Here is a 26853-nt window from a genome sequence, read left to right as displayed (position 1 = left end):
TCAATTCCCAGAATTATGGGATTTGAAGTCCACGTCTCTTCAAGGTGCCAGGGTTGCCAACATTGTTGAATTTTTTCCTCTTTTTTCCTTTTCTCTCTCATTCTGGGTGGACAACCAACATTCTCGAAGCCAAGGTGTTGATTGAGTAGATCTTTGGAAGAGTCACATAACCTGGCACTGAAGAATGCCTCTAAGCTTCAAGATGTTCGTGAAAAATATTTATCTTGGAAGATCTCCTTGTGAGTTTGTATCACATCTCCGTGGTTATCAAAGCTCTGAATTGGTTCTTTCATTCACGGGCAACTATATAACTGGCAGCCCAAGAGAAGATTAGTGAGGGAAGATCTGAGCACACCGAGGAAGTTCCATCCAGCCAGACATGTAAGTCAACTGTGTGATGGCCCAAAGATAACCCAGATGGTGGAAGAGGCCCCTCCTGGGAAAGTTGATGGATATGTAAGATTTGGGTTGCATTGTTATGACCCTCTCCAGCCATTCCCGCATCTGTAGCTCCAGAGTTTGGGGTGCAACTATGACGTGTTCCAGCAGGTTTAGAAGGGGCCACCCATGTCTTCTCCTGCAGAGTTGTAAACTGAGGTTCTCACTCTTTTTTTAAAATTTGATTTATATGCCGCCCTTCTCCGGAGACTCAGGGCGGCTTACAGTGCGTTAAGCAATAGCCTTCATACTTTTGTATATATTTATACAAAGTCAGCTTATTGCCCCCACAAACCGGGTCCTCATTTCACCTACCTTAGAAAGGATGGAAGGCTGAGTCGATCTTGAGCCTTGGAGAGATTCGAACCAGCAGTAATTGCAGGCAGCTGTGTTAATAACAGGGTGCTTAGACCACTGTGCTATCAAGGCTCTTTTAAAAATTGTTCAGTCAGTTTCCTCCAGTTGCCTTTTCTATGGACAGTCATTCAATACTTCTGGGCTCTGTCCCTTGAGTTGGGGTACCTATCAAGTATTTGGCTCTGTCCTTCTAGAAGATGAATGGTTGCAAGTACTAGTAGTTGCAAGTACTAGGCATGGCTAGTCTAGTGAAGAGAAGGACCAGGGGAGACAGGAGAGCAGCCTTCCAATATCTGAGGGGCTGCCAGAGAGAGGAGGAAGGGGGGTCAAGCTATTCTCCAAAGCACCTGAAGGCCAGACAAGGAACAATGGATGGAAACTGAATAATGTGATTATTTATTTGAGGATGGCTTTAATTTGAGGCTAAATGGCTCCCCTTCCCCTCTTCCCCTCAGCTCTGAAACCCTGAATGTAAATATTGCTGTTCTTATTCCACTTTTTCACAGCCAAGGATTCGTTTCTGACTCTCTCTCAGCCTGTTGCTTAGAAGGAGCTCAGCCACCATGGATGAAGCCCTCAAGAGACTCTGGGTTGGGTTGCTGGTCTTCTTCTGTGTTGGGATGATCCAGTCGGAAACCGGAGAGACATACGGGCCTCAGCTAAAAATTGACCCCAAAGCAATCACACACAGTAAGTAAAAGAGCAAACTTTTTCAGAACAAAGCTTGCATAGGTTGGCGTAATGTTGGGTTGACTAGTTTATTCAGGGATGGATCTAACTTGAGAGTAGCCTGCGTGGAACCATAGAGACATCCAGGAGGGACCACAGGAAATGATTTATGATATTTTGTTTGATGTCATCAATGGCTTTATTATAATATTTGTCATTAAATGTTGGATGCAACTTGCCAAATTTTAATCCCACAAAAGTTGTAGGTCCCAGACTTTGGATACATTTTCTAAGTTAGCTCATTTGGGGCACCTTAATTTAAAAAAATGCCCTTCGGTCAATTAGGTTACTCATAGACAAACAGAGGCAGTTTAGTAGTATATAGGTGCAGATAGAAAAGTCTTCCTTCCTTCCTTCCTTCCTTCCTTCCTTCCTTCCTTCCTTCCTTCCTTCCTTCCTTCCTTCCTTCCTTCCTTCCTTTCTTCTTTATTTATTGTTTATTTATTGGTTCGATTTATATGCCGCCCTTCTCCGGAGACTCAGGGCGGCTTACAATGCGTTAAGCAATAGCCTTCATACTTTTGTATATACCTGCTTAATAGGGCTTTTGGCATCCTCTAAGCGGTGTTCTTTTTTTATACAAAGTCAGCTTATTGCCCCCTCATTTTACCTACCTCGGAAGGATGGAAGGCTGAGTCAACCTTCAGCCTGGTGAGATTTGAACTCACAGTAATTGCAGGCAGCTGGCAGCTAAGTGCTACTTTAATAGCACTTTAGTCCTCTGCACCACCAAGGCTCCTCCTTCCTTCCTTCCTTCCTTCCTTCCTTCCTTCCTTCCTTCCTTCCTTCCTTCCTTCCTTCCTTCCTTCCTTCTTTTCCATCCATCCATCCATCCATCCATCCATCCATCATCTATCCATCCATCCATCTGGTTTCTTGAACATACAATCTTGTTCATTTAACAGTTTTATTATATAATAAATTTATTTACACCTCTGTTTTTTTCTTCTCTTCCCCCAAGTGGAAGATAGCAATAGCAATAGCACTTAGACTTGTATACTGCTTCACAGTGCTTTCCAGCCCTCTCTAAACGGTTTACAGAGTCAGCCTCTGGCCCCCCAACAATCCGGGTCCTCATTTTACCCACCTCGGAAGGAAGGAAGGCTGAGTCAACCTTTAGGAAGAAGGAAGGAAGGAAGGAAGGAAGGAAGGAAGGAAGGAAGGAAGGAAGGAAGGAAGGAAGGAAAATATAACAATAGCAGTTATATACCACTTCACCGTGCTTTCCAGCCCTCTCTAAGCAGTTTACAGAGTCAGCCTATTTGCCCCCAACAATCTGGGTCCTCATTTTACCCACCTCGGAAGGAAGGAAGGCTGAGTCAACCTTTAGGAAGAAGGAAGGAAGGAAGGAAGGAAGGAAGGAAGGAAGGAAGGAAGGAAGGAAGGAAGGAAAATATAGCAATAGCACTTATATACCACTTCACCGTGCTTTCCTGCCCTCTCTAAGCAGTTTACAGAGTCAGCCTATTTGCCCCCAACAATCTGGGTCCTCATTTTACTGACCTCAGAAGGACCAAAGGCTGAGTCAACCTTGAGCCGGGCAGGATCGAACTGCTGGCAGTCGGCAGAATTAGCCCACAATGCTGCATTCCAACCACTGCGCCACCAGGGCTCTAAGTAGTAGAGTCTTCGCTTCCAGTGTTAGTGGTGATGGAAAAGGGATCCAGGAGCTGTGATGGGAGATGGGGTGCCCTCCCTCTAGTCCTGGGGTGGGCCTCCTCATGTTACAAAGTCTCTTGGCTTTGGTTGAGCATCGGTGCTTTGTGTCTGTGTTTTAGTCCTCCAGATGGCCATGACAGACAAACAGAACTTGGATGGAATGGCAAAAATGGCAAGCAAGAATAAGGCCATAAAAGGCGTCAAAGGGTGAGTTGATTCATTTCCTCTGTGGTAGTAAAGGAGGAGTCTGGCTTTTGACCCCAGCAGGCTTCTAGAGATCTTGGGGTGGAGATCCCCAATTTTCCAGCCAATGGTTGAAGACCCAACAGATCTGGATGGAGGGCAAGACCTCGGTTCCTAGTCAGAATGCCTGTCTGCAATGTCAGACTTCGATGCTATCTCAAAATAAATGAATTTCCAAACTGCCAATCTTTAAGGAAATCTTTTCTTTAATTGAGCACAGCCACCGGATCATGACTCGATGCGGACAAGACTGACCTTTTGCCCCCCAATCCCTCCCTTTCCGATCCCCAAATCTCTGCTTCTCATTGGCTATCTTCCAAGTCATTCTTCAGACTTCTTGTCTCGTCATTTCCCAGGAATGTCCCCCCTCCTCATTTCCACGACAACCCGACTTCAAAGAGATTTAGCAGGCAAAAGTTCAGAGCTTATCTCGCTCTCCTCTGCTCTCTATGCCAGCGTTGAAGCGCTGACATGCAACAGCAGAATCAATGAAGAACGGGAAGGTTTAATCTTGTATTTAAACTTGTCTGTACAGCCATTTGTTGGGATGGTATGAGGTCTCCTGCCTTGGAGAAGAGGTTGGACTAGAAGAACTCCAAGGTCCTTTCCATCTCTGACTGTCTGTATTCTGCAAACCATAGATGACAGTCCATCCACAAAGGCATAAGATTAGTGACCATCTGAAAGGACATTGAGAATCAGGAGTCACTCGAGATGGTACTCATCATCTTATCATTCCCCTGATTAGAAAGTTAGTGATGAGAGCATGATTGAAACACAGCTCAGAGAAGCCAAAAATATATTTTGTTGAGTTCGTGATCTTCCTAAGAACATGTACAAAACTCTTACCCCAACGATGCCCTTGAAGTAATGTCCCGGTGCCTGGAGGCTGTGCGGATCTGGATGGGGAGAAACCGGCTCAGACTCAACCCTTCCAAGACTGAGTGGCTGTGGTTCCCGGCATCCCGATATAGTCAGCTGGTGCCATCGCTGACTATTGGGGGCGAAGCATTGGCCCCCACGGAAGGGGCTCGCAATCTGGGTGTCCTTCTGGATACGCAGCTGTCCTTGGAAGAACATCTGATGGCTGTAGCCAGGGGGACCTTTTTGTCAGGTTCGCCTGATACGCCAGTTGCGGCCCTTTCTTGATCGGGATGCCCTGCGCATAGTCACTCATGCCCTTGTCACCTCTCGCCTGGACTACTGCAATGCTCTCTACATGGGGCTCCCCTTGAGGGGCACCTGGAGGCTCCAACTGGTCCAGAATGCGGCCGCACGGGTAGTTACGGGAGCTGCATGGCGCTCCCATACAACATCTCTCCTGCGTGAGCTGCACTAGCTCCCGGTGGTCTTCCGGGTGTGCTTCAAGGTGTTGGTTATCACCTTTAAAGCGCTCCATGGCATAGGGCCTAGCTATCTTCGAGACCGCCTGCTGCTACCGACTGCCTCCCATTGACCTGTGCGCTCCCACAGAGAGGGCCTCCTCGGGGTGCCATCAGCCAAACAATGCAGGCTGGTGACCCCCAGGGGGAGGGCCTTCTCTGTGGGGGCTCCCACCCTCTGGAATCAGCTGCCCCCAGAGATAAGGAGAATCCAAGACCTCGGTGCCTTCCTCCGTGCCCTTAAAACCCACTTTTTCCAGCAAGCCGTGCTGGCCTAACACTTTTAAATGTTTTTAATTGGTTTGTTATTGTTTTTAATTATAGGGCCAAATTTATATATATCTTTTTAATAGTATTTTAATGTTTGTAGTTTATGTTTTCATTTGGCTGTACACCGCCCTGAGTCCTCAGGGAGAAGGGAGGTATATAAATCAGATAAAATAAAATAATTTTATTGGATAAAATAATAAAATAAAATAAAATAAATAAAATTACTACTTAGTATTTGTAGGCAACTTCTAAGCATCTAACCAGGTCCTCACCCAGTTCACCCCATCATCAAACATGCCTTCCTTTGTCCCAAAAGTGCTTTTTCAAGAAGAACTGGACTTTCTGGATTTTCTTAGAAGAGGTTTCGCTTCCCATCCAAGAAGCTTCTTCAGCTCTGACCGGATGGTGGGGAATGGAAGGATTTATACTCCTTGCAGACAGTTGGTCATTTGCACTCATTTAGAGGGTCTTTGAGGCCACCTGGAGGTTTGTCTGTGTCCTCAGGGTCACCTGAGTAGTGGGTGTGGTGCCTCATTGGAACTGCTGAAAGATCAGTGTTGGAGACTGGAGATAGATGATGTTGTATTCCTCCCCCTCTGTTCAGAGAGGGCTGTTCAATTTTGACACAGATGGCTTCTTTGACCCCTCTTTCAATCCAGCAGTCCTCTCTGTCCAAAATATGGACTTTGCTGTCTTCAAAAGAGTGGCATTTGTCTTTTAAATGCAGATGGACTGCTGAATCTCGTCCTGATGGATTTGTTCTCCTTTGTTCTCCTATGTTGTGCCATGGATTTGTGAAGTGACTGTTTTGTTTCCCCAATGTACAAATCTGTCTTCAAAGAAAAACCAGAAAGTCCAGTTGCCTCTTGAAAAAGCACCTTTGGGACAACCATGACCTGGTTGACTGAGAATCTCTATAGATGCCTTCCTTTTCTATTTTTCATGCTATCATTCTTTAATTCATAGGATGAAACTTAAAGATCTGAAACCCCCAGAAATTTGCACAAAGTTAATTCCACCCCAGAATATTGAGGCATCCGTGATTACTACCCTCACAGTTGGTGGGAAAAGGTGAGTGGGAAGCTTGTTTTGTTCTTGGTCAAGGACCTGGAAGATAGAGGTGGTCCACGATGGCTTTGAGATGTTTGGGGGACTTATTCACCCAACTGAATGGAGAATCCTGCCTAGAACATAAGGAAATATGCTGTTCTAAGGGTAAATATAAAAACCTGGACATTAGACCACTTGTAGATTGGACATTGGACCTCTGTTAGACTGACTCTCTTGTCTTTTGTGCAGTATGGTTGGCAATTTGGATATCACCCTGCATTCCAAAATGAACATCATGATTAAGATGACAAAGCACCCCACGAAGTACATCGGGATAGAGAAAACTGGATGTGAAGTGCATCTGTTGTCCTACAAAACCAGCATTCCCAGCAAGTGAGAAGAAACAAGACGCGCCAACAAGGGAGGCAACCAAATTGGTTTGGGGGAAGTTGGTTTGTGGGATTCAGCCAAGGATTTAGGAATCTGCATCTACTTAGAAACAAAGGGGTTCGAATGATATATGAAGGAGGAGGAAGGTGTCGCTGAGGAGCCATCACAGAAGTGGAGAATTACAATGCAGGTGACCTCCAGGAAGTCTGAGGGACAAGAGTCTCCACTCTTTGGTTGTGTGGTGGCCTGTTTCTCCTCATCTTGATCCCCAGTTCTTGGAAATCAGACTGTTCCACTATTATCCAATGTCCAAGAAGATCCAAAAGCAGGAATTTCATAATAGGCAGAATAGCCTTAAGGAAGGAAGTGGGATCCTCTTCCTCCTCTCTTGTCTCTTCCTCCTGGTCCTCCTCCTCCTCTCTTCTTTCTTGTTCTTCCTCCTCGTCCTTGTCCTCCTCTTCATCTTCTACTTCCTCCTCCTCCTCCTCTTCCCCACTGCAAATCCACACCCTTCTAGCATTAATGATGACTTGGGAAATGAAACATCTGCAAGAAAACTACCAAGCTTAGGGATCAACAACAGCCCCACAGTCGTTGTCATCCTCCCCTCTCCTCCTCCATCATTCTGCAAACCACACTCCCTTCTAACATTGATGACGTTCCCTAGATGAGTAATGAAACGTCTGCAAGAAAACAGCCAAGCTCAGAGAGCACCAAGGAATCCACAGTCCTCCTCCTCCTCCTCCTCCTCCTCCTCCTCCTCCTCCTCCTCCTCCTCCTCCTCCTCCTCCTCCTCCTCCTCCTCCTCCTCCTCCTCCTCCTCCTTTCTTACAAACAGACCTGGACTTTAGAAAGGTTGTAACACAGTTTTGAACAGCATAGACACCTCAGTACAAATATTTAAAAATGTGCATGTTGTTGCAAATCCATATTGACATCTGGGGATGAGAAGGAGTCACTCTCACAAGTACAATGTATGAAGATTCTTTGTTTTCCAAGGCCTGGACATAACATAGCGTAGAGCAGAGCTGCACCAAAGGCTTAATTGTAGCACACACTTTTCCTAACAATAGGCTGTTGCCCTGGTTCACGCCATCCTCCCAGGGTTTGCAAGTTGATGTAGCTACGTAAATAAGTCTTTGATGCTCAGTCCTGATAAGAAAGAAAAGACTTGACAACGTAACAGCTAACATGCAGGCAGGTTTGACAGTAAATAATAGCCATAGCCCTTAGACTTATATGCTGCTTCCCAGTGTTTTACAGCCCTCTCTAAACGGTTTACAGAGTCAGCCTCTTGCCCCCCAACAATCTGGGGTCCTCATTTTCCCACCTCAGAAGGACGGAAGGCTGAGTCGATCTTGAGCCTGGTGGGATTTGAAGTGCCAAATTGCAGGCAGCCAGCAGTCAGCAGAAGTAGGCTGCAGTACTACACTCTAACCACTGCGGCACCATGGCTCAGGGAGAGTAAAGAAGGAGGGAGGGAGGAAGAAAGGAGATGGAGGGATGGAAGGAGGAGGCAGGAAGGAAGGAGAACGGAGGGTGGATAAACAGAGGAAGAAAGGAAGGAGTGGAGGGAGAGAAGGAAGAAAGAAGGAAGGAAGGAGGAGGGGAGAGAAGGGAGAGAGGGAGGAAGGGAAGGAAGGAAGGAAGGAAGGAAGGAAGGAAGGAAGGAAGGAAGGAAGGAAGGAAGGAAGGAAGGAAGGAGAAGCATATCTTCATGCTTCTCACAGTCCATGTTCCTCCTGTAATTTTATCCTTGCAGATAATGTTTTCTTTTCCTATGTGGGTTTGATCTACCAGCGTCATAAACCTTCTTCTTCATAATATCTTGAGAGGCCCATCATTCAGCACTGTATCATCAATCATTTTATATTTTCTATTTATGTAGTTTCCTTGGTAAAATTACCAGAGTGGTTTAATATTGCTTCATCTCAGTCAGACGCAAATTAAACCAGATATTTAATTAATCCCTCCATTCCTCATCTCTCATTACTCCATCCTTCCATTCTGTTATCTCTCCATCCTCTGTCCCCCATCCCTCCATTCCTCCATCCTTTTATTCTTCCATCCCTCCATCTCTCAATCCCTCCATCCCCCCTCATCCCTCCATGCAATGAAATTTCATTTTAACGTATGCCAATTAGTGTACATTTAAAATGAGAATAAAGTTATTGTAAATTATTCTCTCCATCCCTCCATCCCTTTATCCATCCATCCCTCCACCCACCCGCCCATCCATCCATCATTAATGCCTCAACAGTCTTTGAGACAAAACTAAAACAGAGATTTGGGGCCTTGAAAAACAAATTGCATTGCGTTGCCCTCAAATGAATAACTTTACTAATTTCTTGGGTTTGCTTCTCTTCTCTTTCAGGATGCTTCCAAAGGTAGCGATTAGATTTTTGAATTCTACACTTGGGAAACTCTTGCCTGGCATGGTAAGTTTTGGGACATTGAGTTTATAGAGTCATGAAGGATGCGGCTGGGGCCGTTTGAGGGAAGGTCTCCTTGCTTACCTAGATTCTGCCTGCCCCATTAGGTTTGGGCAGGAGGGGCACACTCCCGATCCCATCTAGCTGGGATTGTTAACCTACGCATGGGACTCTGGAGTTGGGCTTGCCCCATGGAAGACCCTCCTGCCTGAGATTCAGCTGGCCCCATCTCTGCTCACCTTTCAGAAGTTAGGTGACCAGCAGAGTCAATGAGCCTCGTTGGTGAGCTGGATGGCCATATCAATTGATACGTTTTCAATTTCTTATTTTATTCATTAAAATTGTTTGCCGTTCATCTTTTTTTTTTTAATTTGATTTATATGCCGCCCTTCTCCAAAGACTCAGGGCGGCTTACAATGTGCTCAGCAATAGCCTTCATACTTTTGTATATTTATACAAAGTCAGCTTATTGCCCCCACAAACTGGGTCCTCAATTTACCTACCTTAGAAAGGATGGAAGGCTGAGTCAACCTTGAGCCTTGGCGAGATTCGAACCCTGCAGTAATTGCAGGCAGCTGGTCTTAATAACCAGCTTAATAACAGGGTGCCTTAAACCACTGTACTACCAAGGATCTTGCCACAAGGATCGTTTGCAGGAATTGGGTATGCTTTGTTTAATGAAAAGGAGGACTAGGGGTGATATAATAGCAGCCCTCCAATGTTTGAGGGGCTGCTACAAAGAAGAGGGGACCAACCTATTCTCCAAAAAACCTGAGGGCAGAACAAGAAACAATAGATGGAAACTAATCAAGAAGAGAAGCAACCTAGAACCATGAAGAAAATTTCCCAACAGGGTGGACAATTAAATAGTGGAAGGACTTGCCTCCAGACATTGTGGGTGCTCCATCACTGGAGGTCTTCAAGAAGAGATTGGACAGCCATTTGTCTGAAATGGTCTAGGTTCTCCTGCTTCAACTAGAAGATCTCCAAATTCCCTTCCAACTCTGTTATTCTGCATTCTGGTATTAATAAAATAAATCAATCTGCATCGAAGGTTGCATCCAGGCCCCACCTCTTGGGGGGTCCAGCTGCAACCACATCTGCTGTTCTTGTCCAACCATCTCTCCTTTCTCTCTTTCCCTTGCCTTCCAGATATGCCCAGCCTCAGACAATGTGATTGCATTTATGGAAACAAAAATAGAAGCCATGTTTGGTGAGTGACTTTGTTGCAGGAACTGGGCCTGGCTAGTCTCATGAAGAGAAGGACCAGGGGAGACAGGATAGCATCTTCCAATATCTGAGGGGCTACCACAGAGAGGGGAGGAAGGGGGTCAAGCTATTTTCCAAAGCACCTGTAGGCAGGAGAAGGTGCAACGAATGGAAACTGACCAAGGAGAGATTCAACCTGGAAATAAGGAGGAATTTCCTGACAGTGAGAACAATCAGCCAAATGGAACAGAAGTTGCCTTCAGAAGTTGTGGGAGCTTCATCACTGGAGGCTTCCAAGAAGAGACTGGACTGCCAACTATCAGAAATGGCGTAGGGTCTCCCTCTTGGGCAGTGGGTTGGACTAGATGACCTACAAGGTCCCTTTCAACTCTGTTCATCTGTTAATCTGATTGAGCTGTTCTCTCCCATCATGCCAGCACAGTGGGCCCCATTGCCTCTGATCTCAAGGGCAACCAGAGCCCTGTGATGAGGAAGGCGAGAAAGGAACCAACGTTGCCAAGAGAATAGGGACAGGTGTCCAAAGCTGGGGGCTACAGCTTGGTTCCTTGACTACCTGGAGGGCTGCAGGAGACACTTTGAGGATACGATAGTGCACCCCAGAGACCGACCTTTGAGTTTTTCCTACCACTTTTGGGAGGAGACAATCAGAAGACCCCACTCCTCCAGTCAACTGTTCAGTTGACCTTTGCTCTTTGCAATTGGTGGGGCCATTGGTGAAATGTAAAATTTGTTACTACTGGTTCTGTGGGCGTGGCTTGGTGGTGGTGGTGGTGGGTAATGTGACTGAGTGGGCATGGCCAACTTTTTTTTTTTTAACTTTTAAAACCATTTTTTCTACAACCTCTTCGGCCAAAGAGGTCGTTTAAAAAATGCTTTTAGAAGCCTCTGTTGATCCCAGCTGAGCCGCACGATCATCAGGGGGCTTTTTAAAAATATTTCTTTCGGATGAAGAGGTTGTAGAAAAAATGCTTTTAAAAGTAAACAAAAAAAGCCTCTAATGATTGCGTGGCTCAGCTGGGCATGGGGGCGGCGGGGTGGGGGGCAGGGATTTTTGCTACCAGTTCTCTGAACCACACGCCGCCATCGCTACCAGATCGGATATGGATCTGGTCAACTTTAGACAAAGGCTTTGCTTTACTGTGTTTCTGTGAAGAAACTTTGGAAAAGCAACCAAGAAGAAAAACTCCATTATTATTTATTGAATTTATATACCGCCCTTCTCCCCGAAGGGACTCAGGGCGGTGAACAGTCGAAAATTAAAATAACATACAATATAAAAGTTAAGGTAACTAAAAATAAATTAAATTAATCGGCCTCCCAATTTAAAACCCCAAGCTATACAATTAAAAAACTAACCCATAAAACCTATTCAGGCCAGGCAATGTTGGCTTATTGACTTGGTTGCCAGAGATCTTATCACACAGAATTCAGCTTGTGTTCCAGAAAAGCTCACATGGTTGAAATGTTTTTCTCGAACGAAAAGAATCAGAATCACAGCATCAGTAACGGAGAGTCCACAAAGAACCTTTCTCCACTGGAACATTTCTCCTGGTCATTTGGGGATGATCTGGGTTTGTTGTGGTTTGCAAGCCATGATTTGTGCCTGGTGTGGACCACTTATGAGCTCTTGCAGGTCCCATTTCGTGGCTCCCCGAGATCCATGAGGGGCTCCAATGAGCCACATCAATTGTACCTGGTTTGAGAAAGGCTGTCTGAATGCAGACGCAACTCCTGTATCTTTTCATAGAAAAGAAACCGTTTGGGGACAGCAGCACAATGTGGTACGAAGTGGTAGAAGAACCAGGAATCTTCCCAGATTACAACTTAATTCAGCTCAAGGTAAGAGTGGTCGGCTATATCGTTCGTCATTTTCACCCCACATTGTCACCAGCCAGCATTAATTTGGTTCTTCGTTAGCTTGGCATGGGGAGTGACCTCAGCTGGTAACTCTTGACAGCTCTTCCTTTCCATAGTTTGAACATGAAACTCAGAAGCTTCTGTCCTTCTCAAAGGGTCAAGGTAGTATGGAATCAGCTGGGCCTCCTAAAGTCCTATTGCATGAGCCTCTTGAGCTTCCAATGGAAGCGTGGCTGGATGGGAAGGAAGGTTCCCTTAGATAAGGGGTGAAATGCTCCCGGTTCGGACCGGATCGCCCAATCCGGTAGTGATGGGGACAGGTGGTTCAGAGAACCGGTAGCAAAAATCCCTGCCCCACCCCCCATGCCCAGCTGAGCCGCACGATCATCAGAGGCTTTTTTTTTTTCCTTTTAAAAGCATTTTTTCTACAACCTCTTCGGCTGAAAAAATGCTTTTAAAAGTAAAAAAAAAAAGCCTCTGATGATCGTGCGGCTCAGCTGGGATCGTCAACGCCTTTTAAAAGAAAAAAAAAAGGTTTTTTTTCTTTTAAATGCCTCTGATGATCCAAGCTGAGTTGTCTGACCGGCAGAGGCTTTTAAAAGATAGATTGATTATATTCAAGGCAAATATCGGACTAAAAAATTTCAAATAGCTTATGAATGATCAAAGAGATTTTGTAAAGTACTTAAATTTAGTTTAGTAAAAGGGGAGTTAAAAGTTCAAGAGGGGGATAAGAGGCTATAGATAATTAGCTTATGTTAGCTTATGATTGTCAAATGTTATACCCTGTATTTTGCTCTGGGAAGTGGGGAGGGGGAGGGAGGGGAAGGGGAGGGCTGGAAGGGGAGGAGGGAGGGGAAAGGGGAAATGTCTGTAAAACTTTTTAAAACTTTTCAATAAAAAAAAAAAAGAAAAGAAAAAAAAGCCTCTGCCGATCAGGCAACTCAGCTGGGATCATTGAAAGCATTTTTTTACAACCTCTTCGCCGAAGAGGTTGTAGAAAAAATGGTTTTAAAAGTAAAAAAAAAAAAAATTGGCCACGCCCACCCAGTCACATTACCCCTGCCTCCCACCAAGCCACGCCCACAGAACCGGTAGTAACCAATTTTAGATTTCACCACTGCCTTAGATGATTTTGGGAACGTGGGAGCCAGATGATCAAAGGCACCTGGTCAAATGTCCAGTACCAGGAGCTGGTGTCCCAAGACTTGCTCCCCAAACCCGAAACCTCACCCTGCATAGCAAGAGGTAGAGAAGCAACACATAGAATTATGCAGGGATGAGATTCTGGCTTCTGACGGTTCCTTGGTGCTCTCTGAGCTTGATTGTCCTCTTGCAGATGTCTCATTACCCAACTAGATAACATCGTCAGTGCTAGAAGGGAGTGGGGTTTGTGAAGGGAAGCAGGAGGAGAAGGGGGGAGGAGGAGGAAGAGGAGGAGGAGGAGGACTGTGGGGCCCTTGGTGCTATCTGAGCTTGGTGTTTCTCTTGCATTTATAAAAATGAGAGTGAACCCTTCTAACACTGATGATGTAACCTAGTTGGGTAATGAAACATCTGCAAGAGAAGAACCAAGCTCCGAGAACACCAGGGACCCCTCATTTCAATCCTGAGCTACAAATATTCTCCAGAATAGAATAGAATAGAATAGAATGGAATGGAATGGAATGGAATGGAATAGAATAGAATAGAATAGAATAGAATAGAATAGAATAGAATAGAATAGAATAGAATAGAATAGAATATGAATATGAATATGAATATAATAAGAATAGAGTAGAATAAGAATAGGGTAGAGTAGAGTGAATAGAATAGAATAGAATAGAATAGAATAGAATAGAATAGAATAGAATAGAATAGAATAGAAATTAGACTAGACTAGACTAGACTAGACTAGACAAGAATTCTTTATTGGTCAAGGGTGATTGGACACACAAGGAATTTGTCTTGGTGCATAAGCTCTCAGTGTACATAAAAGAAAAGATACATTCGTCAAGAATCATAAGGTACAACACTTAATGATAGTCATAGATAGATAGATAGATAGATAGACAGACAGACAGACAGACAGACAGACAGACAGACAGACAGACAGACAGACAGACAGACAGACAGAATTCTTTATTGGCCAAGTGTGATTGGACACATAAGGAATTTGTGTTTAGTGCATACGCTCTCGGTGTACATAAAAGAATGTCAAGAATCACAAGGTACAACACTTAAGGATAGTCATAGGGAACAAATAAGCAATCAAATCATATTAAGAAACAGTCAATATAAATCTTAAGGATACCAGCAACAAGGTTACAGTCATACAGTCGTCAGTGGGAGGAGATGGGTGATAGTTTATTTATTTATTGGTTTATTTATTTATTTATTGGTATTCTGGCTTCTTTCCAGCCATCAAGGTAGGACTGCATTGCAGACTTTGGTCTGAGGTGGAGGGAGCAGGAGCCCAGAATAAAGTTAGAAATGGAGATCAGATGCCCAAGAACAGGACCTAAGTTGGAAGTGGCCTCTGCACCCATCCAATCCAATGTATATCTTGGAGCAAGTTTCACTCGCTTTTGAAATGACAACGCTGGTATTTATGCTTCGTTTTCTAGGTTAAATTCCAACCCAATAACGGTGAAGTCATAGAAGTCACACCTGATCCGGTCCCTGAAGACCTGCCACCAAAAGAGGAAGGGAAAAATGCTGTCTACATACCTGTGTCTGTCATCAATGTTGCAATGACATTGATGGATGGCTCGTTCAACTCTGTTATTGCCGAAATTGAGGTGACTAGAGAATCGATTCCTTGATTCTGGATGCAAAAGCTGCTTTTGATTCCTTGATATTCTCCCTAGATCTCTATAATTCCTTCACAAGGGCATCTCCTTCACAAATCCCGATTCTAAACAAAGGAATCGATGCGTTGGCGATATTGATCTACCCAGCTGATTTCCATGGGAAATAAACCTTGCCTACCTTGGGGTGAAAGGTCATTGCTTGCAATTCTTGGCTCAGCTCTTTCATTTTCATTACTAACCTGAGTATTTCTCCCCCCCTCTTTTTTTGGTCAGGGTTCTGCTCCTACGACTGACCAGCTAAAAGAAATATTGCCAGATGTAAGTTTTTTGTGTGTTTTGGGGTTACCTTGCAAGAACTGACAAGTTTTCAGAAGGATAAAACAGCATGAGAGATTTGTTTGGCACTGCAAGACGATGGAGGATAGGTAAATGAGACAGAGAAATAGGAAATAGAGACATAAAGATAAATAGATAGATGATAGATAAGAGAGAAAGAGAGATGATAGGTAGATAGATAGGTAGGTAGAGATAGATAGATAGATGATAGACAGATTGACAGACACATAGATAGATAGGTGATGGATGGATGGATGGATGGATGGGTACAGAAGATGGTAGATATTAGATAGATAGATAGATAGATAGATAGATAGATAGATAGATAGATAGATGGATAGATAGATAGATAGATAGATATAATCCCCTGGCCACGCGGGGGATTATGGGAGCGATGGGGCGCTCCCATGTGACTCCTTTCCTGCGCGAGCTGCATTGGCTTCCGGTGGACTTCCGGGTGCGCTTCAAGGTGTTGGTGACCACTTTTAAAGCGCTCCGTGGCTTAGGGCCGGGGTACTTACGGGACCACCTCCTGCCACCAATTGCCTCCCACCGGCCAGTTCGCTCCCACAGAGAGGGCCTCCTCAGGGTGCCATCGGCCAGACAATGTCAGCTGGCGACCCCCAGGGGGAGAGCCTTCTCTGTGGTGGCACCTACCCTATGGAACAATCTACCCCCAGAGATACAAGTGATCTCCGACCTCCGGACTTTTTGTCGGGCCCTAAAAACTTATTTTTTTCAGTTAGCCGGGCTGTCCTGATTTTATGGTTGGTTTTAAAATTTGATATGGATTTTAACTGAAAAGTTTTAAATTATGGGCCAAATTTATTTAATTATTTTAAATCTATTTTTAACTTTTGTGTATAAATGTTTTTATCTTGGCTGTTCACCGCCCTGAGTCCGAAAGGAGAAGGGCGGTATAGAAATCTGAAAAATAAAAAATAAAAATAAAAAAGACAGACAGACAGACAGACAGACAGACAGACAGACACAGAGATAGATAGACAGACAGGCAGGCAGAGAGATAGAGAAAGATAGGTAGGTAGGTAGGTAGGTAGGTAGGTAGGTAGGTAGGTAGGTAGGTAGATAGATAGATAGATAGATAGATAGATAGATAGATAGATAGGAGATCTGTGTAGCCCAGACTCTATAGGATGAGCCACATCCTACTGGAGGTAGTCTACAGATGTGCCCCCTGCAGCTGCCAAGGATGGAGGTCACCTCCGATGAGCAGCCCCTTAGAGAAAGTGAAACACCAAGGTGGGGAGGGGTCTCTGCACCCAAACAGTGAACTCGGTAAAGGTAGTTTGTTCGAAAACTTGTTTGTAGTTTACAGCCCTCTGATTTTAAGGATGTTTCATTTTCTCCAGGCTGATCTACCTGCTGGAAAAGAAATGAAAATTGAAATATCTCAGAAAGTGAATGTCACGTTTACCGTGTCGCCCACCAGAAGCCACATGACAGCCAGAATCAAAGCCTCATTCTTGTCTGTTGAAGATGGCGCTGAGCTCCTCTCCGTAGACACGGTAGATCATCATTTCATACGAATCCCTTTGCCAGAGGCCAATAGTCTCAACCTGTTTTGGCTCCCTCGCCTTCCCAAAATAACCTATACGATGACACTCTTGTTAAGGTAGAGGGGGGCGAGATAAATTCAGCCATACCTCTCAGAGGTCATTCCGTCAACATTGTATTACTGAGGCTCTCAAACACCTACAAAGATAATTAGGGAGCATCTACAGCAGGGGTCAGCAACCTGCGGCTCTGGAGCCGCATGTGGCTCTTTCATCCCTCTGCTGCGGCTCCCTGTCACTCAAAATATGCGTCACAACCGTTAATGTGTGACACCCGCCGGCACGTGATTTATTGAGCTTTTCAACCCCCCGATAGGCCAACCATGGATAAATCCAAGAAAAGAAAAGTTTCAGAAGAAAACAGAAGGTTTAATTCAATTACATCTGCTAGTTTTGTGGCCGCTCAAGAAATAGTCAGGCACGGGAAGGGTTTTGTGGCTCCCGGTGTTTTCTTTTCTGTGGGAAAGGGGTCCAAAGGGCTCTTTTGAGTGTTTAAGGTTGCAGATCCCTGATCTACAGGAAGGAAGGGAGGGAGGGAGGGATGGGAAGGAAGAGATAGGAAGGAGGGAGAGAGGGGAAAGCCTGACTAGGTATCTCAGTGGCTAAGACACTGAGCTTGTCGATCAGAAAGGTCAATGGTTTGGCGGTTCGAATCCCTAGTACAGGCCTCCTGCATGAGCAGGGGGTTGGACTAGATGACCTCCAAGGTCCCTTCCAACTCCGTTACTGTTAAAATCATGAGCCAGTTGTGTGCAGCCGCTGCCAAAATCCTGAGTTGTATAAACAGAGGCATAGAATCATGTGAAGCACTAGTAACCGCTTTATAAAACCCTAGTAAGACCACATCTGGAATACTGCAATCGATTTTGGTCACCATATTACAAAAAGGATGTTGAGACTTTGGAAAAAGTGCAGAGAAGAGCAACTAAGAAAGTGATGGCTAACCTTTTTGCCAAAAGCGGGGGGAGCCCGGTGGGGTCACACATACACATGCCCACATCCATAATTCTATGTGCCCCTCCCCTCCCCCTATGTTCCCCCCTCTTTTGGCACACAATGACACGGTGGGCCCAGTAGGCCCGTTTTTCGCTCGACCCAGGCTCCAGAGCCTTTCTAGGAGCCTGGGGAGGGCGAAAACGGCCTTCCCCACCCCCACCAGAGGCCCTCCGGAGGCTGGAAACAGTGTGTTTCCTGACTTCTGGTGGGCCCAGAAGGCCCGAAAATCAGCTGGCCGGCGCACGCATGGGTGCCGGAGCTGAGCTCGTGTGCCCACCAATATGGCTCCACGTGTCACATCAGTGGGCACACGGGTTCGCCATCACGGAACTAAGATGATCAAAAGACTGGAGATGTAAACATATGAAGAATGGCTGCAGTCTAAAGAAAAGAAGGACTAGGGGAGACATGATAGCAGGATTCCAGTATTTGAGGGGCTGCCCCAAAGAAGAGGAGTCAACCGATTCTCCAAAGCACCAGAAGTCCCTTCCAGCTCTCTTCTCTATTTCTATTTCTATTTCTATTTCTATTTCTATTTCTATTTCTATTTCTATTTCTATTTCTATTTCTATTTCTATTTCTATTTCTATTTCTATTTCTATTATTTCTATTTCTATTCTTCTATTTCTGTTCTATTCTAGTCTAGCCTAGGATGTTTTCTCCCATGGAGCGATTCCATGCTGGCACGTCCCTTAAATTACTCTTCTCCTTGAGCCAGCGATTCCACCATAGTCCTGAGGGCCATCTCCATCTCCATCTTCTTTCTGTGAACTGTAGGTGCAGGAATGCAGTGCCGGTTTTGGCATAAAAGAGGAACGGCTGGCCATCTCCCTGGAATCAGGATCATGCAGGTACTAAACCGAGGAGGAGGGTCCTCTTGCCCTAAAGACCCCAGCCAAAGGAGGTGGCCTTGAGGTCTCCTTAAAGGCCAATTTCAGTCACGATGTCAATGTCCAAACTGATGAACCCAACTAAAGCAAGCATACTCAAGACTGTCAATGTCTAAATGCAAAACTTTATTGAGTACATCCTTTTGGCACCACTGAAGGCAAAAACCAGCTCTACCCAATTCCCGTGCAAACCCACATAATTACAATATAGAATTCCCCTCTCCCCACTATTAATGCAGGCCACATTGTCCGATTGAGTGCCATTCTATTATTATGAGAAAAAGTCTCTGGTCTTTGGCGGACGCCTGCAGAGGTGTTCTTGGTTCCCACGGCTCTCCTCCTTGAAGTCTGGAGCCTGCATTCCTTCTCACCCTTCCCTCCCCCATTATCCTTTTGTAAGTTGAGAAGCGACAATGGTTGCAACAGCATAAATGCGCTTCAAGCTTGACGCACACCCTTGTGGTTGCCAAGGTCAAGGGTTTTTTTTGACTATGGAGACTCGGTTGCAGACCGCTCTGAGAGCAAATGTGAAGCTGGTGTGTCAGCAGATGGAGCAGATAAAGAGACAAAAATGGACATGATGAAATTGCAAAGTAGTTATGTTCTCTCCTTCCTCCTCCTTTTTTTTCTTACAGGTCAACGGAGATTTCTTCTCCTGCTGGAGACGTAAGTCTGAAGTTATTTGAGGGTAGTGGGCATCACACATTTAAGAGTAGACTTATCCACCTGGCTGTTGATGGGCTTTGGGCTAAGACAGGGAAACGAATTAATAACCTGAAGAGATGATGGATCTTGTCGGTCACCGGGACCAAAAGTTTATTCTTCCAAGCTTTTGAGCTCATGCTGGAACCCATCATCATGGAACTTCTCTCTCTCCAGTGGGCTGTTCCACATATGGTTTCTAGTTGCGTGTAGCTTTTAGTTATTAATTAGGCTGCTATTAATTGTGTTGTTTCTTGTGGCGCTCACATGCTCAGATCCAAAGTACCTGATAGGCTGGTGGTAAATTAGCATTCCTGTTTTTTTTTTTTTAATTTGATTTATATGCCGCCCTTCTCCGGAGACTCAGGGCGGTTTACAATGCGTTAAGCAATAGCCTTCATTCTTTTGTATATTTATACAAAGTCAGCTTATTGCCCCCACAATCCGGGTCCTCATTTTACCTACCTTTGAAAGGATGGAAGGCTGAGTCAACCTTGAGCCTGGCAAGATTCGAACCTGCAGTAATTGCAGGCAGCTGGTCTTAATAACAGGGTGCTTTAGACCACTGTACTACCAAGGCTCCTTGGCTTGACTGACAAGGAGCCTTGCTCCCCAGGCTTCAATCATTTCCCTGGCTGTTTTTGTCCCTGCTCGGCCAACAATCGTAGTAGCTATGAAATTGAATGCCACGTCTTTGTCCATTACATGAAATCTTGGAAGAATAAACCTTTGGGTCCTGGCAACCGACTCAGATTGGATCCTGCAATATTATTCTGAGACCCCTGTATTTACCTTCATTCGTGAAGAGGTCATTTTGCTTCCCCTTGAAATATTAGACATTTGCAAAGAGCTTTGTGGACGAGAGCAGGTCCTAGCTTGGAGTGAAATAATATCCAGTTCGTTCCATTTATATCAGCAAACTGATTCCTCTTTTATCATTTTAATTGCCTGTCTAGCATAAGAGAGCTTTTTATAGTCTTTGTAAATAAGAGTAGAGGTCTCTTTTGAGTTAAGGTCCACTTTGGGTTCAATGTCATATGTTTCAAGGTGATATTTTTGCCCACTCTGTTAGAAGATGTTTCTTTTCTTTGGGGACATTGTCGCTACTTCCATTCTGGCGCCCCCCCAGCCATGGAATTTCCTGATGTTCTTTTGCTCCAATTTTGACTGGTTCTTTCTCGCTGTTATAGGTAGAACCAGCAAAAGATTTTATGAAAAGCATCATGGATAGTTGGATCCCACATGCCAATGGTAAGTGTTTGAGGCCCTAGAAAGAGTGCAGAGAAGAGCAACGAAGAGGATTAGGGGACTGGAGACTAAAACATATGAAGAACGTTTGCAGAAACTGGGTATGTCTAGTTTAATGAAGAGAAGGACTAGGGGAGACATGAGAGGAGTCTTCCAATATTTGAGGGGCTGCCCCAAAGAAGAGGGGGTCAACTTATTTTCCAAAGCACTTGAAGACAGGACAGGAAGCAATGGGTGGAAACTAATCAAGGAGAGATACAGTCTAGAATTAAGGAGAAACTTCCAGACTGTGAGAATTAATCAGTGCTCCAAGTGGAGGTTTTTAAGAAAATGCTGGATAGCCCCTTGTCTGGTATATCATAGGGTCACCTCTTAAGCAGGGGGCTGGACTAGAAGGCCTCCAAGGTCTCTTCCAACTCTGCTACAGTGTTGATAGCAATAACTCGCTCGAAGGAAATGGCAGAAATTCCTGGATTGGAATCCCAAAAAGTCCTTTTGCAAAAGAAATCAGACTTCTTGGTTTTTTTTTTCCTTGAAAACATTTTGCTTCTCACCCAAGAAGCTTCTTCAGTTCTAGAAGAACTGAACTGAACTTAGAACTGGAGAAGCTTCTTGGGTGAGAAGTGAAACGTTTTCAAGGGGAAAAACTCAAAAAAAAGTCCACTTGACTTTTGGAAAAGCACTTTTGGCACAATGATGTCCTGGATGATGGAGAATCTCCACAGACATCCTGGATGGGAAAGAAGAGACGGGGCCAACAGTTGCTTCCTCTTTTGCAGATGTCCTGAGTAAGAATCAGGTTCCTCTTCCAAGCCTGTTGGGGCTGATGTACAGCGAAGGCCAAACCACGCTCCATTTTGGAGAGGTCAGTTGATGAACCCCAATTTTGAGGCCTTTGGGTTGCTTAGAGCTGAAGAACATTTGCTGTCCAGATGGTCCAACCCCATTGCCTTCCTGGCCTCAAACCAGGTCTATGATGCAGGAGCCGTGGCAGGGGTCTCAAAAGACAGTCATAGAGTGCAATTGTATCTCCGCCCCTTTTTTTACTTGGGCCATTTTGACAATCCTCCAATTCCTGCAGAGACCCCAGCAGGGGTGCAGAAGGGGCTGCACTGATGATGTTATCTAGCTGGGTCATGAAACCCGCAAGAAAACAACCCAGATCAGAGAGCACCAAGGACCCCAAAGCCCGCCTTCTCCTTCTCCTTCTCCTTCTCCTTCTCCTTCTCCTTCTCCTTCTCCCTCTCCTTCTCCTTCTCCTTCTCCTCCTTCTCCTTCTGTTTCTGTTTCTCCTTCTCTTCTCCTTTTCCTCCTTCTCCTTCTCCTTCTCCTTCTGTTTCTCTTTCTCTTTCTCTTTCTCTTTCTCCTTCTCCTTCTCTTCTCCTTCCACTCCTTCTCTTTCTCCTTCTCCTTCTCCTTCTCCTTCTCCTTCTCCTTCTCCTTCTCCTTCTCCCTCTCCTTCTCCTTCTCCTTCTCCTCCTTCTCCTTCTGTTTCTGTTTCTCCTTCTCTTCTCCTTTTCCTCCTTCTCCTTCTCCTTCTGTTTCTCTTTCTCTTTCTCTTTCTCCTTCTCCTTCTCTTCTCCTTCCACTCCTTCTCTTTCTCCTTCTCCTTCTCCTTCTCCTTCTCCTTCTCCCTCTCCTTCTCCTTCTCCTTCTCCTTCTCCTCCTTCTCCTTCTGTTTCTGTTTCTCCTTCTCTTCTCCTTTTCCTCCTTCTCCTTCTCCTTCTCCTTCTCCTTCTGTTTCTCTTTCTCTTTCTCTTTCTCTTTCTCCTTCTCCTTCTCTTCTCCTTCCACTCCTTCTCCTTCTCCTTCTCCTTCTCCTTCTCCTTCTCCTTCTCCTTCTCCTTCTCCCTCTCCTTCTCCTTCTCCTTCTCCTCCTTCTCCTTCTGTTTCTGTTTCTCCTTCTCTTCTCCTTTTCCTCCTTCTCCTTCTCCTTCTGTTTCTGTTTCTCTTTCTCTTTCTCTTTCTCTTTCTCCTTCTCCTTCTCTTCTCCTTCCACTCCTTCTCTTTCTCCTTCTGTTTCTGTTTCTCTTTCTGTTTCTCCTTCTTCTTCTCCATCTCCTTCTCCTTCTGTTTCTCTTTCTGTTTCTGTTTCTCCTTCTTCTTCTCCATCTCCTTCTCCTTCTCCTCCTCTTTCTGTTTCTGTTTCTCCTTCTCCTTCTCTTCTCCTTCCCCTCCTTCTCCTTCTCCTTCTCCTTCTGTTTCTCTTTCCGTTTCTGTTTCTCCTTCTTCTTCTCCATCTCCTCCTCCTCCTCCTCCTCCTCCTCCTCCTCCTTCTCTGTTTCTGTTTCTCCTTCTCCTTCTCTTCTCCTTCCCCTCCTTCTCCTTCTCCTTCTCCTTCTCCTTCTCCTTCTCCTTCTCCTTCTCCTTCTGTTTCTTTTTCTGTTTCTGTTTCTCCTCCTTCTCCTCTTCCTCCTCCTCCTCTCCTTTCCTCTCCACAAAGCCCACTCTCTTCTATCACTGATTATGTTCCCTAGTTGGGTCATGAAACGTCTGCAAGAAAAAAACCCAATGTTAGAGAGCACCAAGGACCCAGTTCAACCCTGAGCTTCAAAAATTCTCTTCTGTCAGTGCTAAGGTGTGGCTTCCTCCTTGGGCTATGTCCATTTCTCCTCTGGTGGTCCCAGTAGAGTCACTGTTTGGGACGTGCAAGGAGGACAACCCGCTGATAGGAGGAGTGCGAGAAAGTGGGGTGTGCAAATGAGAAATAATGGCTGTAATTTTCCAATCTTCACAGAACGTGCTGGTCTTTCACGTGATGATAGAGGCTTACGATGAAAATGAGTTGGCGGAGCGAATAAGACTTAACCAAGAGAAGCCCAAGACCACGTAAAAAGGGAAGGCGTGGAGGTCTCCCTGATCATCCCCTCCCCACTTTGCTCATTCAGATGTTGAATCGATGCCTTGGAACGAAACTGACCGAATTCACACACCAACCGAGAAGATAAAGGCAGCCTCCTTGTTAATGTCTCTTAATAATTCACATTTATTTGTAAACCATTTTGAGGTGTGGTTAATTGGGAAGAAGAACACAGATTTATACAATGAATGAATACCTTAAAAAACCTTCCCAATTTGGTGCTTCCAGGAACCTGTATGGTTGAGGGACTCTCTTTCCTTCCCTGCCCTGCTGAAACTTCTACTCTGCTGTGTCCTACTCTCAATAGTAGCAGCTCACTAGGGAATTAGGGTGACTCTGTCTATGTTTATCAAATAAAATATCCCAATTTCCTCTTCTGCATTTCTTGGGTTTGCTTTGGACTTGCATCTCTTGAGGTTCATCAGGACATTATGGGGGTTCTGGAGGGACTCCTGTCCAGGGCGCCAGGATGTGGATGGAGAATAGATGATGGGCTGCAACTTGATCAGACGATCTTCAAAGCAGGGTTGCTGAATCAGATCTCAGCGCTTTATGTCAGAAAGTGGCCCCTGAAGAACCAGAGATGGAGGCCTGCTGGATGAAGTTATGGGTCTGTCAGGCCAAAAATTAGCATCTTGAGAGCCAGGGATGCTAAGGAAGAGGAGGTGGAGCTGTGATGTTGGAGAGAGCATGGTCCTCCTGGTTTCTTCTCCTCTTCATGGGAAGGGGGATGCTCCATGACCCATAAAGAGACAATGTGTGCTCATTTCTGATAGGGGAGAGATGATACCAAAAGTTCTAGTGCCGTGATGGCAAACCTATGGCACGCGTGCCAGAGGTGGCATGCAGAACCCTCTCTGTGGGCATGCGTGCCATCACCAGCTGCTCTTCTGATTTCCAGCGTGCATGTGCCAGCTAGCTGATCTTTGTGGGTGCTGGAGTGCCAGAAAATGGCCTGAAAACAGCCTGAAAATGCCCCCAAAACAGCCTGAAAATGGCCCAAAAAACAGCCAAAAACAGCCAAAAACAGGCACGAGCGTGGTGGCCAGCTGATCTTTGGGTTTCCAGCACTCCGGTGCATGTACATGTATACACATGCATCCGTGTTCCGGTTTGGGCGCTCGGTGCCGAAAAGGTTCACCATCACAGTTCTAGTGAGATGTTTTCAAAATGCTGAAGCTAGAACAGAGTGAGGTCATTCCTGATATGGCATCAACATGAGCTCATGGTGGGTTTTCACCACATGCTTAACTAGGTCAGGTAAACCCTGGTGGATGAATGCACTAGATACATATGGCCTGTGGGTTAGTTCAGGGCTTAATGTATCTTAAGAACTAACATCTGCTGCCTGCAATTACTGCAAGTTCAAATCTCAGCAGGCTCAAGGTTGACTCAGCCTTCCATCCTTTCTAAGGTAGGTGAAATGAGGACCCAGTTTGTGGGGGCAATAAGCTGACTTTGTATAAATATACAAAAGTATGAAGGCTATTGCTTAACGCATTGTAAGCCGCCCTGAGTCTCTGGAGGAGGGCGGCATATAAATTAAAAAGCAAAAAACCAAAAACAAAAAACAAAAACAAAACCTGAGATCATGGGTTAATTCTGAACCCAGGTTAAACCCAGGTTCCAAAAGTGCTTTTTTTCAAGAGGCAAGTGCACTTTCTGGTTTTTCTTTGAAGATGTTTCTCTTCTCATTCAAGAAGCTTCTTCAGCTCTGACCGGATGTTGGGGAATGGAAGGATTTATACCCCTTGCAGATTTCCATTCCCACCATCCAGTCAGAGCTGAAGAAGCTTCTTGAATGAGAAGTGAAACTTCTTCAAAGAAAAACAGAAAGTCCAGTTACCTTTTGAAAAAAAGCACCTTTGGGACCTGGATGACGGAGAATCTCCATAGAAATAGGGTGAAGTTAGATTTCTGACCTTTTTTTCTGGATAGCGTCTCCACTTGATGGGCTTCACCATCCAGGATGGAGAAGACCTGGACTTCCCTTGGCCAAAAGGCCCCCAAACATCCGCATGAGCCTCCCTCTTGCCCAGAATAGCAGTCTTGCAAGGCTGAGAACCTCCATAGACATAAACCCAGCTTAAGTTTCATGGGGATGGAGTCCAGGTACTATAGGCAAGATCCATACAGTATCATTAGAGCCTTGGTGGCGCAGCAGACTAAAGTGCTGTTAAGTAGCACCAGCTGCCTGCAATTTCTGCAGGTTCAAATCTCACCAGGCTCAAGGTTGACTCAGCCTTCCATCCTTCCGAGGTAGGTAAAATGAGGACCCGGTTTGTGGGGGCAATAAGCTGACTTTGTATAAAATATACAAAAGTATGAAGGCTATTGCTTAACGCATTGTAAGCCGCCCTGAGTCTCCGGAGAACGGCGGCATATAAATCAAACCAATAAATAATAAATTACAGCTTTTTGAATAGTTTTTTTAACCCAGAGCTATAATTGCACTCAACAATGAACTAAAGGGCCACCATCAATGAGCTGTTGGACAGCATTACTTGGTCTGCTGTGTGGATGTTTGGGTGGTTTAGGGGCAGGGATGGGTGGGTGGGGGGGGGTGTTTGGGGATTGTTATGTGTGTTGGGCCTGGTCTTTGGGCGTTAAGTGAATTTCATTGTATGGGTATACTGTGTATACACATACAATGACAATAAAGTTATTAACTAAAGGGACCCAAAGAAATGTGTTTTCTTGAGCTATCCATAATCATGTCCCGTTCCATGATGGGAAAAGCAAAGAGGATGATCTGGATGGAGAAAGGGAAGCTCCATTAGACTAACAACAACAACAAAAAAAGTGAAATTAAACTCTGTTATTTATTCTCTGCAGAAGATCTTTTTCAGAGCTGAGTTTGTTGACCTGGGCTTCCTTCTGGTTACGCGATCTTGGCTCAAAGCTGATCCCAGATCCTGATAACACGATACGGCACTGTGTTCACTGTCCCTATTGTGTGTCCGAAGGCACGCTGTTTGCGCACTTGCTCCCTCTGGCCCCCACACCAGCTCAGCTAGGGTTGTGTGGCAGGTTGCCTTACGCAGCAGGGACGAAGGCCACGTGGAGGAGAAGGCCCTGGAAGCTTCGGTGGGTCGTCTGCAGGGGGACAGAAGGGGTCTTCCCCTATCGGAGACCACCCACCCTTGGGGGATCAGGCTGCTTTCAGTGCTGAGGGCACTCTGACACATAAGAAAAACTTGCTGGTGAGAAAGTTTCTTCAGGACAAGAAACAATGGATGGAAATTAGTCAAGGAGAGAAGCAACCTGGAATTAAGGAGAAACTTCCTGACAGCGAGGACAATTAGCCAGTGGAACTGCTTGCCACTAGAAGTTCTGGGTGCTCCATCATTGTCTGAAATGGTCCTGTTTGAGCAGGGGGCTGGACTAGAAGACCTCCAAGGTCCCTTCCAGCTCTATT

At 45.3% G+C, this 26853-nt stretch overlaps 1 protein-coding gene across 1 annotated transcript; it reads left to right on the top strand.

The window, feature by feature from the left end:
• The first annotated feature begins 285 nt into the window (after window positions 1-285).
• LOC132712158 (BPI fold-containing family B member 6-like) lies at window positions 286-23816 on the top strand. The gene is made up of 16 exons (XM_060692711.2): window positions 286-381; window positions 1302-1485; window positions 3303-3390; window positions 6045-6149; window positions 6378-6521; window positions 8893-8956; window positions 10103-10163; window positions 11928-12019; window positions 14644-14817; window positions 15103-15147; window positions 16536-16691; window positions 18513-18586; window positions 19261-19291; window positions 20518-20578; window positions 21355-21440; window positions 23313-23816. The coding sequence occupies exons 2-16, from the start codon at window positions 1359-1361 to the stop codon at window positions 23406-23408; spliced, it is 1404 nt and encodes a 467-aa protein (XP_060548694.2). The 5' UTR covers window positions 286-381; window positions 1302-1358; the 3' UTR covers window positions 23409-23816.
• The last annotated feature ends 3037 nt before the right edge of the window (window positions 23817-26853 follow it).

The sequence above is a fragment of the Pantherophis guttatus genome, chromosome 3 (genome assembly GCF_059756535.1).
Source record: "Pantherophis guttatus breed Tessera chromosome 3, ASM5975653v1, whole genome shotgun sequence".
NCBI classification, from domain to species: domain Eukaryota; kingdom Metazoa; phylum Chordata; class Lepidosauria; order Squamata; family Colubridae; genus Pantherophis; species Pantherophis guttatus.
Note: the sequence above shows the minus strand (reverse complement) of the source record. Positions and strands in the feature narration are given on the sequence as shown.